This window comes from Chelonia mydas, chromosome 11 (genome assembly GCF_015237465.2).
Source record: "Chelonia mydas isolate rCheMyd1 chromosome 11, rCheMyd1.pri.v2, whole genome shotgun sequence".
In the NCBI taxonomy this organism is placed as follows: Eukaryota; Metazoa; Chordata; order Testudines; family Cheloniidae; genus Chelonia; species Chelonia mydas.
This window is the reverse complement of record NC_051251.2, coordinates 642,959-661,075: the sequence shown is the minus strand read 5'-3', so window position 1 is coordinate 661,075 and position 18,117 is coordinate 642,959. Positions and strand designations below refer to the sequence as shown.

Sequence of the window (18,117 nt, the reverse complement as noted above, 5' to 3'; positions counted from 1 at the left end):
ATCACCATCTGGGAGGAATTTTTAAAAATACAGACGTATGGTAACCCTGTTGGTACAAAAAATACATACTGTGGCACATCCCTTAAGCCAGAACTTTTTATAGGGAACCGGTTGTTAAGATTTTGGCAGCTCATCACTGGTCACGCTCTCTCACTGGGGTAAGCCACCTGTCTTCACCACCTCCTGGGCCCAAACCTCAGAGCCTTCAGCACCCCTGGGTCGTGCTGTGAGCTCCCCTCAGTGAGTCCACCTGAGTTGGACACCTGCAGGAACTTGCCCACCTAAAGGGAGCACTGCACCCCCGGTTTCCTGACTCTGCAGTGACTCTCCGACAGCGCTGTGACTGCAGGAGGGTTTATTAGAGGTCAGGAACACATCGTAGAAAGTCCTTAGTTAACAGACAACAGAAAGTTACAGCAAAGTCCACCTGGGACAGGCCCAGATCCCTGGCCCCTCTTTAGTCCCAAGTTCAGAAGCTTCTCTCCTGCTCACACTTAACAACCTCACCCCAGTTCTTTGTTCTCCAGCTGGTCACGCCCGGCTGGGCTTCTAAGGAGGGTGAGCCATCCATGGTCATTTGTTACTAGGTGCCAAATGTCCAGGCAATTGGAGGGGCCATTGTCTTCTGGGACTCTCCATGGGCCCCCAGGCCCCAAGCAGCCAGGCATCGGTCATGCCTGTATCTCTGGGTCTCTGCAAAGAGTAAACAACCTTTTCCCCCACCTGATTAAGCATGCACCACATGGAGAAACTGAGGCACACAAAATAGTCATTCAAAATATTATGAAATTCCTGGTCCATCACAACTCTTCCCTCTTTGAGGCCAAACTGAGCCAGTGACCTGGGGAAGTTCAAACCCATCAGTGTTACCCATAGATGCCACAGCATCTTTCCCATTTCCTTGGCAGTTGTTCTACCAGGCACTTTCAAGATTCCTTTAGCACCCTGGCTAGTCTATCACACTTACAGTTTACAATGCACAATTCAGAGTAGTTTCACATCCTCTCTTAGGTCTGGTCGGTTCGATGGCACTTGCCGGGCACACATGAGGAGCTCTCATGTAGCCTCCCAGCCCTTGTGTGACCCCAAAACCTTTGGCCTGCCACTGTCTCCCCCTCGTCTGCCAGGGAGCGAGGAGGACAGTGAGCCCACACTCCTCCATGAGTCAGTCATTGTGGCTGCAGCCTAGGGTGTCCTGACTCCTAGGCTGGAATAGGAAGTGAGCCCTTGAACACTGGTATCCCAGGGGCTCTGGTATCCCAGGGTTTGGTGAGGTTGGCATGAGGTGAGGTGCCCCTGCACATTGGCAGATGCTTTCTGGAGATGTGTCCCAACCCCAGGGCTGTGCATATGCCGGGAGCCCAGCTCCCCTCTTGGAATCAACTTGTTGCCCTCGCAAGGACTCTCTTGACCCCCCTTTCTGGAAGGCTGCGATCTGGGCTCTCTTGGTTAAAAGAACTCACCATGGCCATGGCCACACTCTGACCAGGCGTCTCTGGCCTCTCTCACCCCTGGACAAGGCACAGGGACAGGTGCTGCAAGAACAAACACGTTTGGCAGCTGTCCTCCCCTGCCCGTGTCTCTCCACACGTAGCTGGGGCCTCAGCTACCACCGTGCTCAGCTCTGCCCCCCAGCAAGGGTAGACAGTGAGCTCACAGCTTGGGTCACAGCATCACAGCCAACGAGAGTCCCATCTCCCCATGTCCCACTCAGATCCAGAGGTCTGCTTACAGAGAGGCAGGGGTGTTGACCTTAGCCGCTCTTCCTGTGTGTTACTAGCCAGGGGGGAAATGCCCTCCTCCCTGCCAGCTGGGCCATTTGGATGTTCACTGTCCCCTTCAATCGGAACCTTCCGGCTTCCTGCATTCAAATTCTTGGCCGTTACAGATGCAGGGACTGGATTCTGTCTTAAAGAGATCCAGTCATTTCCCAAAAGTATGTCAAAGCTGATTCCGTCTTAAGTGCAGAGTCCTGCACTTAGGACGGAAGAATCCCATGCACCGCTACAGACTAGGGACCGAATGGCTCGGCAGCAGTTCTGCAGAAAAGGACCTCGGGGTTACAGTGGACGAGAAGCTGGATATGAGTCAGCAGTGTGCCCTTGTTGCCAAGGCGGCCAATGGCATTTTGGATGTATAAATAGGGGCATTGCCAGCAGATCGAGGGACGTGATCGTTCCCCTCTATTCGACACTGGTGAGGCCTCATCTGGAGTACTGTGTCCAGTTTTGGGCCCCACACTACAAGAAGGATGTGGAAAAATTGGAGAGAGTCCAGCGGAGGGCAACAAAAATGATTAGGGGACTGGAACACATGACTTATGAGGAGAGGCTGAGGGAACTGGGGATGTTTAGTCTACGCAAGAGAAGAAGGAGGGGGGATTTGATAGCTGCTTTCAACTACCTGAAGGGGGGTTCCAAAGAGGATGGATCTAGACTGTTCTCAGTGGTGGCAGATGACAGAACAAGGAGTAATGGTCTCAAGCTGCAGTGCGGGAGATTTAGGTTGGATATTAGGAAAAACTTTTTCACTAGGAGGGTGGTGAAGCACTGGAATGGGTTACCTAGGGAGGTGGTGGAATCTCCTTCCTTAGAAGTTTTTAAGGTCAGGCTTGACAAAGCCCTGGCTGGGATGATTTAACTGGGGATCGGTCCTGCTTTGAGCAGGGGGTTGGACTAGATGACCTCCTGAGGTCCCTTCCAACCCTGATATTCTATGATTCTATGATATCTTGGAGAACCCCAACTACCAGCCTCCCCCCTTCCCTGATGCTTCCTGTGTCTGCCTAGGGATCTGAGTCATCAGCAGGGCAAAAGACTTCATATTTGGGACCTTCACCCAAGTTACACAGCCCTTCAGCATTTGATGGGGTTGCACCACATAGAGTTTGACAAGGGTTCTCTATGTCCCAGAATCTCTCCACCCCATGAATGTCTCCCTATTGACCACCACCTTCTGCTCCCACTGGGGATTGATATGTGTGAGCCCAATAGGGAACACCACCACGCTCTGTGTCCCTGAGGAGCTGGCTGGGTGACTGCTTTCCTCCGAAAGGTCAGTCACATAGTTTATTCCTGGAGGCTGCTTTCCTGGTCAGACAGGGCCTGAGTTAGTCCTTCTGTCCTCGACATTCACCAAGTTATCCCTCAAGGGTTCTGTTTGGCCACTATTCCCTTAGCCTTTAGGTATTGCATCCATTTATGCCCTTTTTGTCCACAGTAATTACATCTCAGGTCTCTGAGGTCCCTTGGAGGAGGTCTGCCCCCCCCCCCCCTTGGACACTCCCCTAACTCTGGGTTTGCCTGAGTCCCACTTCTGGGATGCCTCCATGAGTTCCCCTTCCCCAAACCCATGCTTTAGCCAGTCCCCTTTGGGTCTATTCTCATACCCTGACCTATTGTCCACAAACTCATCTGCCAGCCGGCCTGCCCTGCGCAGATCCTTGGGTTTCCTGTCCACTAACCACATTTTAAAGTCACGAGGACAGATCTCATACAACAGCTCCAACCCAATCAGCTTATAAAAATCCTCCAGTGCAATGACCCCTGCTCCTTCCCCCATTTGCGGAGAGATTCTCCCAGCAGGGAAGCGACTTCCAAGTCACACCCGGGGTCTTTTGAACACCCTGAAACCTTTTCCTATACGCCTCAGGAGTCAATTCAAACTTAAGCAGCAAAGCTCTTTTGAATAACTCATAGTCCCTAGTATCCACTCCATCCATCTAGCTGTATGCCTCTATGGTTTTGGGACCAAGGGGGTCAGACAGTGGAGCCAATCCGCAGGATCAGCCTAGTTCAAATCACAAACCTTCCCAAAGGCAGTGAGGTAGGCATCTATATCCCCTCACCCAGGGCCGGCCCACAACATTTTGGCACCTGAGGCGGGGAGCTCAAATGATCCCCCATGCCCCCTCGCTTGGGCCAAAACTTTGAAAGGTCTCAATTCTGCCTTCTTCCTGTTCTACTCCTCTCATGGTCCTGCTCTGCCACCTACCCCAGTAAAGGGGAACTAACAACTTAAAATGCCTTGTTCACAAATTTTAAGTAACACTTACATTTGCTGTTCAGGTGTTTGAAAGTTAACTTTTCTTGTCTGCATAGTAAACACTGGCAGTTTTATCTGTTTGAATAATCAAAGTGGTGCTTTCTGTGCCTTCTTGATTGCAAAGATTTGAACTGCTTCCTGCTGCAGGTCCACAATCTGAGCCAGCTCATGCTTTATTGAGATGGTTGCAAGGCCGACCAGCCTCTCCTGTGTCATTGTGGAGCGTAGATGTGTTTTTATTAACTTCAGCTTGGAGAAGCTGCGTTCTCCACGGGCAACTGTTACAGGAAGTGTTAGAAGTATGCGCAGAGCAACAAAAGCATTTGGAAAGAGGGTGGTCATCTTATTTGTGCACATATATTCCAGAACAGCCTTTGGAGTTGATCCTGCTGAAATGTATCTTGAAAGGGCTTTCAGTTCATCCCCTAAATCACTCGCATCAATATCGCGCATGTCACCTTGTGTCAACACCGTCCCTAGTGCCCTGCATTGCTGGTGTAGGTCTTCTTCGGGTATCGTGAGGAGTTTTGGAATATCATACAACATCCCAAATACACTGCTGTGTTCCTTGAGCTGCATGAAATGTTCTTCAACCGACTGTATTGCACAATCTAGCACCTGGTTAAAGAATTCAACTTTGAATTGTTGTTTGGGGTCTCTTATGGCATTATCCCGTGCCTCGTATTCAAAAATGTCTTCTTCTTCGGTGACTCTTGTATTCTTCAATGGGTGGGAAAATAGCTTCAGTGTGAAGTTCCTCTGCCAACTTCTGTGCACTCTTCAGAACATTTTGAAATCCCTCATCTGACCGGTAAGGCCATAGGTATGACTTTGCTTTGTCCACTTGTTCCATTGCTCCAGATACATCAAGGTCAACACCTTGGAGTCTCGTGCTTACAACATTTATTTCAAACAGTACGTCATGCCACAACACTAAGCCACACAGAAATGTGAAGTTATGTATGTTTCTGGTGATTCCCTTTCCCTCTGCCACTGTTCTCCCACGAACAGTTCCTGTCATAGCATTATCCTCCATAATGGCAACTATGGCATCATCTATCTTCCCAATTTGGTGTTTGATAGTTTTTATCACCTCCACTCGACTTTCCCATCGTGTGGCACTCAGTGGTTTCAGTTTCAGAGAGGATAATCCCAGATGTTGCTTCAAAATTTGCCATTGATGAGTTGATGCAGAAAAAGATACATCGATGCTTTGAATTACATTAAAAAATTCAGCAGCCTCATTAGAAGCTGCTGCTGCATCACTGACCACCAAGTTCAAGGAATGAGAACTGCATGGGACAAAAAAAGCTCAAGGGTTTAACTCTCGGATCCGTGTCTGCACTCCTCTGTTCTTTCCTCTTGTGTTGGCACCATTATCGTAGCCCTGACCTCTCATGTCAGCTATCGCAAGTCCTGTATTTTCCAGCTTTTTAAGAAGCACATTTGTCATACCAGCTCCTGTAGTATCATCAATGTCAATAAATTCTAGAAAATGCTCTGACAGTCACCATTGCAGGGACACTTTCACTAGGTTCTGTTGTTGTTACAAAACGCACCATTAAAGTCATTTGTTCCGTATGGCTGATGTCAGGTGTGCAGTCCAGAATAACAGAGTAATATCGTGCTGACTTCAGATCTGCCCCAATCTTCTGTTTGACTTTTGTTGCCAGTAAGTGTATGATCTCACTGTGAATTGTTTTCCCAAGGTAGTGGTGTGTGTACATTTCTTGGGTGGTGACTCTTCTTCGATGCTCCTGGAGAACAGCATCAAACTCTGCCATCAGCTCCACAATGTTAAGGACGTTTCCATTGTTTGGCACATACAGCTGATCTGCAGGGCCACGCAGGGCTAGGCTTTGGGTAGCAGCATTCTCACAATGACAATGAGTCTTTTCAGAACATTCGGCCAGTAAAGAGACTCTGATTCAATCTTCTCTTGATGCTGATCATCTGTGGTGGCCTTTAACCTTAGTCTCATCTCCAGCTCTTTCCACCTATGGAATGCTCTCTGGTGATCTGCTGCCTTCTCATGGCATGCCAGATTTCTAGCCAGATTTTTCCAGTCCTTTCTTCCTGTAGAACCCAATGTGGCTGGAACATTAGACTGGAAGAGTTTGCAACAAAGACAGTATGCAGCATTCTGGGTTTTTGAGTACATAAGCCATGGCCTCCCCACTTTGTCACCATTGGGGATTTCACGCTAGTAAGGTGTTGGATGGAAACTTCTATTTTCATTGTCTTTGGGGAACATGAAGTTTTTCACTTGCTGTGGCCCATGCAGTACAAGGAAGTCCCTCAGGCTACTGGTCAAGTGGATCCACAGTCCTGGATCATCTAGACTTAAGGAACTAAACTCAGCAGCTGCTGTTTCCTGTGCCCCCACCACACTCTTCTCTGAGCTACACTTTTTTTCAGGAATGTGCATGGCTACATCCACTTGAGATGGAGATATGGATGCTGCAGTAGGTGCCCCGTCACCTGCACTCTGACTACCTGGAAGATCAGGCATCTCCTCACCACTCACATCCTCCCTGGGGCCGGAAGGCTCATCGTGAACATTTGTGTCTATGTCTCTCAGGAGAGCTCCTTCCTGCTTAGATAGAAAAGCTTCCTTTGTTTGCTTTCTTTTTCTGAATGCTGCCCCAGAGGAGCGTTTTCTTCTTTCACTCATGGCTGCTGTTCTGGGCCAGCTATAGTGGCTCTCAACACTCAGTTGAAGGGGACAAATAAGCAGGCTGGTAGCAGGGCCTGAGCGAGGGAAGATATCAGCGTCTTAAGGGCCTCATTGGCTCCTACTACTTCAGTTGACTGCTTGTTCTCCTCAGGTGGGTTCAGGGAATCAGCAGGAAACAGGAAGCTCCCTGAGAAGCTGGTGTTAATCAGTCCAGGCTCCTGGGGTGCTAGAGGGGTACATAAAAGGCTCCTCCTCCTCTCTCAGTGCGTTACCTAGGGAGGTGGTAGAATCTCCTTCCTTAGAGGTTTTTAAGGTCAGGCTTGACAAAGCCCTGGCTGGGATGATTTAACTGGGAATTGGTCCTGCTTCGAGCAGGGGGTTGGACTAGATGACCTTCTGGGGTCCCTTCCAACCCTGATATTCTATGATTCTATGATTCTCTCCCTGCAGATCCTGCTGCTTTCTGTTATTCCCGCTCCCCTTTTCTCCTGCCTGCCTCTTATGTCTCTTGTGCCCTCCTCCCTCCAGCCCAGCACTCCCCCCTCTCTGTGCATCTCGAGCAGAGAGAATACAGATGCGCCAGCAGCAGACCCCATTTTCTACACTCTGGGTCCTAGTGGCACCCTCCCCCCCGCCCCCCCCCAGTCTGGCACCTGAGGCAGCTGCCTCAGTTTGCCTCATGGTAAGGCCAGCGCTGCCCTCACCCTCCACCCCTTTAAACTGGGTCAGCAATTCCGTATCTAGGCTCCCTGCAGAACTGGCATCCTGGGGACTTTCCCCACTCACCCCTCAGTGGGGCCTCTTGCTCCTCGGCTGCTCCAGCTGCTGCTTCTCCTCATGCTTCCACTGCTCTGCATGGTCCTCTAGCTCCTTCGCTCTCAGCTCCAAATCCCACCACTTCCAATCTACTGCTAGGGAATCAGGTCATGAAGACCCCCTGCTGGACTGGAAACTGGGTCTTGTGGACACCCTGTTGCTGCTTTGGCTGCTGATTTTGCTGCTCCCAGACTCCCTTGAACCCCAGCTTGGGCCTGGAACCTGCTTCTTTGACTGGTCATCCTTCTCCAGCCATGCAACCACCTGCACCTTGTTGAGCTTCCCCTCACTGAACCTCTCACTCTGCTCAGGTTTGCAATGCTCTTCTTAGGGAGATGGTTATAGGCCATTTCCCCGCTGTTTCCTTTAACTTCCCTTGTTTTACTGCTGCCAATCACCTACCCCAAGACACTACTGGTGCCTTCAGCAGCCAACCACCCAGCGGGCGCGTTCGCCAGCCATCCTCTGCTGCCGCCTCTCACAGATCCACAGGTCCGGTGCTCTTGGAGAGCTCTGGAACAGTCCCTGGGAGGACCCCTCAGTGTGTCAGCCCCCTTGGGGTCACACTTTTTTACTAGGGTAAGCTACTTGGCTTCCCCAGCTTCTGGGTCCGAACCTCAGAGCCTTCAGCACCCTGGCTTCACGCCATGAGCCCCCCTCAACAAGTCCACCTGATTTGGAGACATGAAGGAGACTTGTACACCCAAAGGGAACAATGCATCCCCAACTTTCTTACTCTGGAGTGACTCTGAGCCAGCGAAGTAAAAGCAGAAGCATTTGTTAGATGTCTGGAACGCAGCGTAGAAAGTCCTTAGTTAACATGGAGAACAGAAAGTTACAGCAAAGTCCATCTGGGTCAGACCCAGAAGCTTCTCTCCTGCCTTCAGCAGCCCCCCCCCCACCTTCCCCAGTCCTTTATCCTCCAGCTGGTCACACCTGTCTGGCTGTCTAAGGAGGGTGAGCCATCCATGGTCATTTGTTGCTAGGTGCCAAATGTCTGAATGTAGCGGGGCGGTTACCCTGCTCCTGGGATAAAAAGGAGTGAGAGCAGCTGAGGGAATAGCTGACCACAGGTGTGGCAAGCTCAGTCAGGGCACAGCTGGCCCTGATAAGAGGGCTGTGGGTAAGGAGCTGTGTGAGTCCCACTCCAGCCCTGGAGTGAGAAGGACCTAGCTGCCTGGGAGAGCGGTGCTGGGGACGGGCAGGCATGGCTGGGGAGCTCTGGCCTGGCGAGTCCCCAGGCTGAGGCCTGGCAGGAAGGCCTAAGGAGGTACTGGGGCTGCAGGGAGACAGCTGGGCTAGAAAGGCAGCAGGTCCAACCCCCTCGCCAATGATGAGTGGCCATTGCAGACTGCAGTTTGCCCCAGTGAGAGGGGGCTAGATGACGACTGGCAGTAGCCACTGAGGCAAGGTGTGCATGGGGGTTCCCCTGGGAGGGGAGACCCAGAGTGTGGGGGCACTGCTGTGGAGCAGCACCCCAAGGTAAGGGGTACCGGGGTCCGGGAGGGACACAGGGCCAGAGGTGGTGGAGACGAGGAAGCAGGTACCAGTAGGGAGAAACCGGCCAGCAGGAGGCGCTCCGAGGCTGGAAAGAGCTAATTCCCAGACTGACCAGCAGGAGGTGCCATGCCAGTGAGTCGGCGATCTGCTACACCGAGCAATTGGAGCGACCATTGTCTTCTGGGACGGTCCATGGGCATGGAGCCCCAGGCAGCCAGGTGTCAGTCAGGCCTGTGTCTTTGGGTCTCTGCAAACAGTAAACAACCCTTTCCCCCACTTAGTTAGCCCTGCAACACATAGGGGAAACGGGGATACGCACAATATTCATCCCACTCCATCACAACAGGTCACACATACAAGATGGGCAACTGGATGTACCCTGGAAAGCACCAACACTGAAAGAGATTTAGAGGTCAGGGTGGACAACCAATATCACAGTGAAATTCTTAGGAGGCTCAATCTCATTAATTTATCAAAGAGAAGATTCAGAGGTGACTTGACCACAGCATATAAGCACCTACACGGGCACAAGAATTCAGATAGGGAGGCACCCAAACAGCCTTAACTCTTCCCTATAACAATGCCACACAAAAAACTGATTTCTAAAGACATTTAGATAGTTTTCATTCTTTCCTCCTGGAATACAGGGCAGCACTAAGGATGCTTAGGTCCGTATCAGTGCATTTCCAGACCTTATCAGACATCTAGATTTCTTTTAACTTTCAGCTTAACTCTCAATTTCATAGAATCATAGAATATCAGGGTTGGAAGGGACCTCAGGAGGTCATCTAGTGCAACCCCCTGCTCAAAGCAGGACCAATCCCCAACTGAATCATCCCAGCCAGGGCTTTGTCAAGCCTGACCTTAAAAACCTCTAAGGAAGGAGATTCCACCACCTCCCTAGGTAACCCATTCCAGTGTTTCACCACCCTCCTAGTGAAAAAGTTTTTCCTAATATCCAACCTAAATCTCCCCCACTGCAACTTGAGACCATTACTCCTTGTCCTGTCATCTGCTAGCACTGAGAACAGTCTAGATCCATCCTCTCTGGAACCCCCTTTCAGGTAGTTGAAAGCAGCTATCAAATCCCCCCTCATTCTTCTCTTCCGCAGACTAAACAATCCCAGTTCCCTCAGCGTCTCCTCATAAGTCATGTGTTCCAGTCCCCTAATCATTTTTGTTGCCCTCCGCTGGACTCTTTCCAATTTTTCCACATCCTTCTTGTAGTGTGGGGCCCAAAACTGGACACAGTACTCCAGATGAGGCCTCACCAGTGTCGAATAGAGGGGAACGATCACGTCCCTTGATCTGCTGGCAATGCCCCTACTTATACATCCCAAAATGCCATTGGCCTTTTTGGCAACAAGGGCACACTGTTGACTCATATCCAGATTCTTGTCCACTGTAACCCCTAGGTCCTTTTCTGCAGAACTGCTCCCTAGCCATTCGGTCCCTAGTCTGTAGCGGTGCATGGGATTCTTCCGTCCTAAGTGCAGGACTCTGCACTTGTCGTTGTTGCACCTCATCAGATTTCTTTTGTCCCAATCCTTTAATTTCTCTAGGGCCCTCTGTATCCTATCCCTACCCTCCAGCATATCTACCTCTCCTCCCAGTTTAGTATCATCTGCAAACTTGCTGAGGGTGCAATCCACACCATCCTCCAGATCATTTATGAAGATATTGAACAAAACCAGCTCCAGGACCAACCCTTGGGGCACTCCACTTGACACCGGCTGCCAACTAGACATGGAGCCATTGATCACTACCCGTTGAGCCCGACAATCTAGCCAACTTTCTCTCCACCTTATGGTCCATTCATCCAGCCCATACTTCTTTAACTTGCTGGCAAGAATACTGTGGGAGACCGTGTCAAAAGCTTTGCTAAAGTCAAGGAACAACACGTCCACCGCTTTCCCCTCATCCACAGAGCCAGTTATTTCATCATAGAAGGCAATTAGATTAGTCAGGCATGACTTGCCCTTGAGGAATCCATGCTGACTGTTCCTGATCACTTTCCTCTCCTCTAAGTGCTTCAGAATTGATTCCTTGAGGACCTGCTCCATGATTTTTCCGGGGACTGAGGTGAGGCTGACTGGCCTGTAGTTCCCCAGATCCTCCTTTTTCCCTTTTTTAAAGATGGGCACTACGTTAGCCTTTTTCCAGTCATCCGGGACCTCCCCCGATCGCCATGAGTTTTCAAAGATAATGGCCAATGGCTCTGCAATCACAGCCGCCAATTCCTTTAGCACTCTCGGATGCAGCGCATCTGGCCCCATGGATTTGTGCTCGTCCAGCTTTTCTAAATAGTCCCGAACCACTTTTTTCTCCACAGAGGGCTCGTCACCTCCTCCCCATGCTGTGCTGCCCAGTGCAGTAGTCTGGGAGCTGACGTTGTTCGTGAAGACAGAGGCAAAAAAACATTGAGTACATTCGCTTTTTCCACATCCTCTGTCACTAGGTTGCCTCCCTTGTTCAGTAAGGGGCCCACACTTTCCTTGACTTTCTTCTTGTTGCTAACATGCCTGAAGAAACCCTTCTTGTTACTATTAACATCTCTTGCTAGCTGCAACTCCAGCTGTGATTTGGCCCTCCTGATTTCACTCCTGCATCCCTGAGCAATATTTTTATACTCTTCCCTGGTCATATGTCCAACCTTCCACTTCTTGTGAGCTTCTTTTTTGTGTTCAAGATCAGCAAGGATTTCACTGTTAAGCCAAGCTGGTCGCCTGCCATATTTACTATTCTTTCTACACATCGGGATGGTTTGTCCCTGTAATCTCCATGAGGATTTTTTAAAATACAGCCTGCTCTCCTGGACTCCTTTCCCCCTAATGTTATTCTCCCGGGGATCCTGCCCATCAGTTCCCTGAGGGAGTCAAAGTCTGCTTTTCTGAAGTCCAGGGTCTGTATTCTGCTGCTTACCTTTCTTCCTTGTGTCAGGATCCTGAACTTGACCATCTCTTGATTACTGCCTCCCAGGTTCCCATGTACTTTTGCTTCCCCTACTAATTCTTTCCGGTTTGTGAGCAGCAGGTCAAGAAGAGCTCTGCCCCTAGTTGGTTCCTTCAGCACTTGCACCAGGAAATTGTCCCCTACACTTTCCAAAAACTTCCTGGATTGTCTGTGCACTGCTGTATTGCTCTCCCAGCAGATATCAGGAAAATTAAAGTCACCCATGAGAACCAGGGCATGCGATCTAGTAGCTTCTGCGAGTTGCCGGAAGAAAGCCTCGTCCACCTCATCCCCCTGGTCCGGTGGTCTATAGCAGGCTCCCACCACGACATCACCCTTGTTGCTCACACTTCTAAACTTAATCCAGAGACTCTCAGGTTTTTCTGCAGTTTCATACTTGAGCTCTGAGCAGTCATACTGCTCCCTTACATACAATGCAACTCCCCCACCTTTTCTGCCCTGCCTGTCCTTCCTGAACAGTTTGTATCCATCCATGACAATACTCCAGTCATGTGAGTTATCCCACCAAGTCTCTGTTATTCCAATCACATCATAATTCCTTGACTGTGCCAGGACTTCCAGTTCTCCCTGCTTGTTTCCCAGGCTTCTTGCATTTCTGTATAGGCACTTGAGATAACTCGCTGATCGTCCCTCTTTCTCAGTATGAGGCAGGAGCCCTGCCCTCTCGCGCGCTTCTGCTCGTGCTTCCTCCCGGTATCCCACTTACCTTAGGGCTTTGGTCTCCTTCCCCCGGTGAACCTAGTTTAAAGCCCTCCTCACTAGGTTAGCCAGCCTGCTTGCAAAGATGCTCTTCCCTCTCTTCGTTAGGTGGAGCCCGTCTCTGCCTAGCTCTCCTCCTTCTTGGAACACCATCCCATGGTCAAAGAATCCAAAGCCTTTTCTCCGACACCACCTGCGTAGCCATTCATTGACTTCCACCATTCGACGGTCTCTACCCAGGCCTTTTCCTTCCACAGGGAGGATGGACGAGAAAACCACTTGCACCTCAAACTCCTTTATCCTTCTTCCCAGAGCCACGTAGTCTGCAGTGATCCGCTCAAGGTCATTCTTGGCAGTATCATTGGTGTCCACGTGGAGAAGCAGGAACGGGTAGCGATCCGAGGGCTTGATGAGTCTCGGCAGTCTCTCCATCACATCGTGAATCCTAGCTCCTGACAAGCAGCAGACTTCTCGGTTTTCCCGGTCGGGGCGGCAGATAGATGACTCAGTCCCTCTGAGGAGAGAGTCCCCGACCACCACCATCCGCCTCCTTCTCTTAGGAGCGGTGGTCGTGGAGCCCCCATCCCTAGGACAGGGCATCTCATGCCTTCCAATTGGCGGAGTCTCCTTCTGCTCCCTTTCCTCAGATGTATCATCTAGTCCACTCTCCTTGGTTTATAACTTGTTTTGGGAATAATTACAACCTCCCTGTAATGCTTTTACCCTTAAAATTCCTGATATGTACCCTCAACCTTACCTCAGATAAAAATTATCTGTGAATATAGATAAAGAGATCATCCTCAATTAAATTAGATAGGATACAACATTTGAAAGGGATATAAACCCTCCTGCTTCAGGGGATGAGCCAGCCACTAACTGCCTGGGAGAAGGTAGAAACTTAACCTCTGGGCAGTTTATTCCACAATTTTCCCTTTCGGGTGTTTTGCCCTTCCTGTAAAACATCTGTTTGTGGTCCCTGTTGGAGACAGAATACAAGTCTTCTGCACATGTACCATCGATCTGATCTAGTGTGGCAATTCCTGTGGTCCTAAGTTAAATTCTGGGTGTTTACCTACTGAGGTTCACCTGTCACCAATGCACACTCATCACCAAGGACCAAACTCAGCCCTGGTGTAAGTGGATGCAGCTCCCATGGAAGTCAATGGGAGCATGTCAAGACTGCACAAGAAGGTGCAGAAGCAGGGATTTTAGACCTGGAGACTAATTTTTCCTTTTTTTTCTTTTCTGTCAGTTTGTCAATAAGTCCAGACATTGAAGAAATACTGAAGGAGTCATTATTGCCAGCAACAGGCAGAGTGAGGAGACTCTTAGATGAGCTTCGGGAAATTGCAGATGCTATTGACAAGATCCACAAAGGAGCGACAATAGCAAATGTTGCTGGAGGGACAGTGGGAATTGCCGGGGGGATAACGACCATCGTAGGCCTCTGTCTCGCTCCTTTTACATTTGGAGCATCCCTGATAGTCTCTCTTACGGGGTTTGCTGTTGCTACAGCAGGGGGATTGACCAGTGCAGCCGCAACCACCACAGATATGGTGGCAAGTAAAGTCAAGAAGGAGACAGTAGAGAAGCTCTTACTGGAGTGCCAGGCCGAGCTGGAAAATATCAAAGACTATACAGAAAGCATAACTGAAAAAATCCACAGATTGAAAGATTATGAAAATAATGGGTTTGTGTTTGCATTCGCACAGATAGGGTCAGGGGCAGGACGAACTGTTCTTAACACCTTAAAAATAGTCAAAGCTGGGCAGCTCCTGGCTAATGCTGGTAGAATTGCAAGATTTGCAGGAGCTGCTACCCACATTCTAACAGTTGTCACCCTGGGGTTAGATGTTTTCTTTGTAGCAAGGGATTCTATGGAACTCCACAAAGGCGCAAAAACGGAGCTGGCAGCTAAAATCCGAGAAGCCGTCAATGAAATGGAGCAAGTGATTGGCGAAGTCAACGAAATGTGCACGGCCCTAACCGCAAGTACACAAAAGTGAATATTGGGCAAAAATCAGCGGCTCAGTCCTGCAAGATGCTGAACGTCCATCCCCACTGCCTTCCACAGGGATTGGAGGGATTCAGCACCCCACATCATCCTGCGCTTATGCCTAGCAAGAGTGACGTTCCTATAGAACACTCCCACTCCCGGTACCCAGCCCCCACACTCTTTATTTAGTCACAGGCATGATTATTACATGTCACGTAGATTATTAAAACAAGGCCTAAAATTACTCTTTGAATTTCATAGTAGCCGCAGTGGTTAAAGAATTTTTCCACAATTAGAATCGTAACAGGGGTGCACAGAGCATTCTGTAGTTAAGTTCCAGCTTCCTTTTCAACCTCATTCTTTCCCCAGGACAGGTTTGTTTGTTTTTTTTGCAGCAAATTCTGAACATTTCCATTTTTTTTGTTCAAATTTGGCTTGCTTTGTAGATCTCATTGAGAGTTAACAGCCAGGTCTGAAGAAAGTAAATTATACTGTCTTAATGTTATGACCATTTAACATAGCTCATAATGCCCAATAAGGTGTTTTATTCCCTCAAAGGAATTACCATGCAGTCAACTCACTGAGTGGATTTTTCAGACAAGAGCTTAAGCTGAAATCTTGCCTGCTCTGCCTGCCTGTTAAAGAGAGCAGATGATGCCTCTCCTAAGTAGCTGTTTGCCCAATGCCATTGTACAAACGTTTACTTTGCTCTTGTGCAATGTCCTGAGGGCCAGCTTGCTGCTGCCCTCGAACCAGAGGCCACTGCAGTTCAATGGTTCTGCACTTAAACAATGTAAACTGCTTCAGGACGAAATAAATCACATGAACGTAAATATTACTGTCACTCTACTCAGGTAGAAACAGTTGAACCTGGATGGCTGCTTTAGGGCTTGAGCCAGCACCGAGCACTCTGGTCCAGGGATGTCAGTGGGACCATATGGATCCTGAAAATTAAACACACACTTGAATGCTTTGTTGGATCAGGATCAGAGCGCTCTGGAATGAGCCCTTGCTGAGAAGCCTGTCAAGGAAATTGTTTTATCCAACAATAGCACAACTTCCAGCTAAAGGGAATTAATTTACCCTATTGCCAAGTAGTTAAATGGAGTTCAAAAAGGAATTTAATAGTGTGAAATTCTATGTTCTGGTCTTTTAATACACCTGTTGCCAAATAAAGATGAAGGACCTGATCTGAAGCATGTGGCTTGATTTTTAAGCCTTAATGAGCTTTATAAATGAGTCAGATACATAGTGTCTTTGAGGTCTCCCCAGCTTTCTTCCTCCAGTTGTACCTTGCTCATGAGGTGCAATGAGGCACTATGCTACTGAAGGCATAAAACCATTCTGTCTCCAGGTGGCTAGGAGACTGTTCCAGCCGAGTGGATCATGACCTGGCCTTAGTAATACAAGACACTGTCACCTCTCAGATGGATACAGCAATGCAATGTACCTGGGCATGAAACCTCCAGCGCTCACGAAACTCCAGCTAGTACAGAACGCTGCAGCCCATCTCCTCAGCAATACAGGCTACTGCAGGCACAGCACACCTTCCCTCCGTTCCTACACGGGCTTTCCAAATCAAGTTCAAGCTCTCGGTCCCTATATTCGAAGCGTTCCACAGGTGGGCTCAAGGTGTCTAAAGCAGCCTAAAGCTCCAGGACGAAGACCATGATTGACAGCTTTGCTCCTCTGGCACAATGGAGCTCCCTGCCATACGGGTAAAATGTATCCTGCAGGAGACAGAACTTTCTCAAGGGCTGGTCTAAGACTGTGGACTGAACTCCAACAGGAACTAAGGACCATCAGAAACCTCACCACCTTCTACTCCAAGTGCCAGGCACACTTTCCCCCGCTCTCACTAATGGCAGCAGACAGCACACAAAAATATAGAACCTTATTTTTAAATCCACATGCAATTCTCCCTTGGGGAGAAGATAAGAGGAAAAGAGAACCACACGTGACAGACGCCTGTCGCGTCACTCGGTGCTCTTCTGGAAGGCTCTCAAATAGTGCTGTGAGATGGATAGTATTAGAACCTGTCTAGAATAGAATCATGGTCTTGATCACCTGTGGTCTTTAAATATCTCATGGGAGCCATTAGGGTGTTTCAGCCAAACTCAGTCTCTAAAAATGCTGTCTCCCCTGTTCCTCCTGCAGCTGCCGTTAGACGTGGTGTTCTTCACTTTGGGCCCATCGCAGCTGCGTGCTATCAGTCAGCGTTTACATTTGGCCCCAGTCACAAATGAAGGAATCTATTCATTACTTAGATTTGTAACATAAAAAGGCACCATTTACCGTTTGTTTGTATGTAGCGGCCACTCCCCCCCCCCCCCCCCCCCAAAAAAAACCATCCTCCCCTGATAGCCAATAGGTGGAACTTTTCCCACAAAGCCTCCAATCACTATAAATATTTGCCCTATCAGGCACCACTCTTTTCAGAAGCTCAGGCAAAAAGAGGGGCCCTGCTATGGTCCCTGAAGCTCAGCAATCCCTGAATATTTCAAACCAAGTGCACAAGTTTGTTCTACAGCCTTCAGCATCTGCCCAAACCAAATCACCTCAGAAAGTGTGATTGCTTCATTTTTAACACACATTATTTGCTTCCAGGAGTTTTGATCAAATTAACCAGTGATCAGCCTGAGAGGAGAAAGCTTGTGTGACACTGCACCCCATATTCATCATAATGGTATGATTATGACATAATTATGATGCATTTTGTATGCAATGTGTCATGTGGGGTGTCATTGGAAAAGTTATGACTTGCTGAATATCATTATCCTATTTCTGTGCATGTATCATTTTTTGTATCTGAAGTTATGAGTATTGACTATGTATCTGTATTTCAAATGTAGTTACACGTGGGTAACACCCACAGCCAGCCTCTCAGGTGCAACAATGAAGAAGCCAGACAATGCCAGTGGCTCATCAACAAAGACAAGAGACCATGGAAGAGCTTGGCCTTCCTGGCAATGTTCCAGCCGGCCTGTAAGTAATGGCTGCCATGACTCAGCAAGGGCATGTGACCAAACCACATGACACTGAACTCCATTTTGATACCTGTATTTGTCCACAAACGGGGCTTGGAACAAAGGGCTCCCGCCATATGGAAAAACTATATAAAGTGGGGAGTGACATCCTCTTGGGGCATCAGTCCCCACACAAGAGAACTCCTGGAAACACCTGAGGAACAAAGACTGAACTGGGGGACGTGCTGGTCACAGGCTAAAGGTGTATGGAAACTTGGTGGACTGCTTGTATCAGTCAGGGTGAGAAATTGCTAATTTAAATCCCATCTATCTAGTATGTTAAGCTTAGTTTGCGTTTTTGTTTATTTGCTAGATAATCTGCTTTGATCTGTTTGCTATCACTTATAATCACTTAAAATCTTTCTGTAGTTAATAAACTTGTTTTA

The 18,117-nt window shown here is 48.9% G+C and overlaps 1 protein-coding gene across 2 annotated transcripts in view; it reads left to right on the top strand.

The window, feature by feature from the left end:
- Positions 1-17,037, top strand: part of LOC102932677 — a 44,045-nt gene extending 27,008 nt beyond the window's left edge. For both annotated transcript variants that reach the window (XM_007066468.4, XM_037912373.2), the window contains one exon: positions 13,962-17,037. In XM_007066468.4, coding sequence (XP_007066530.2) covers positions 13,962-14,715 — 754 coding nt within the window. In that variant the 3' untranslated portion in view covers positions 14,716-17,037. The remainder of the gene's footprint in view (positions 1-13,961) is intronic.
- The last annotated feature ends 1,080 nt before the right edge of the window (positions 17,038-18,117 follow it).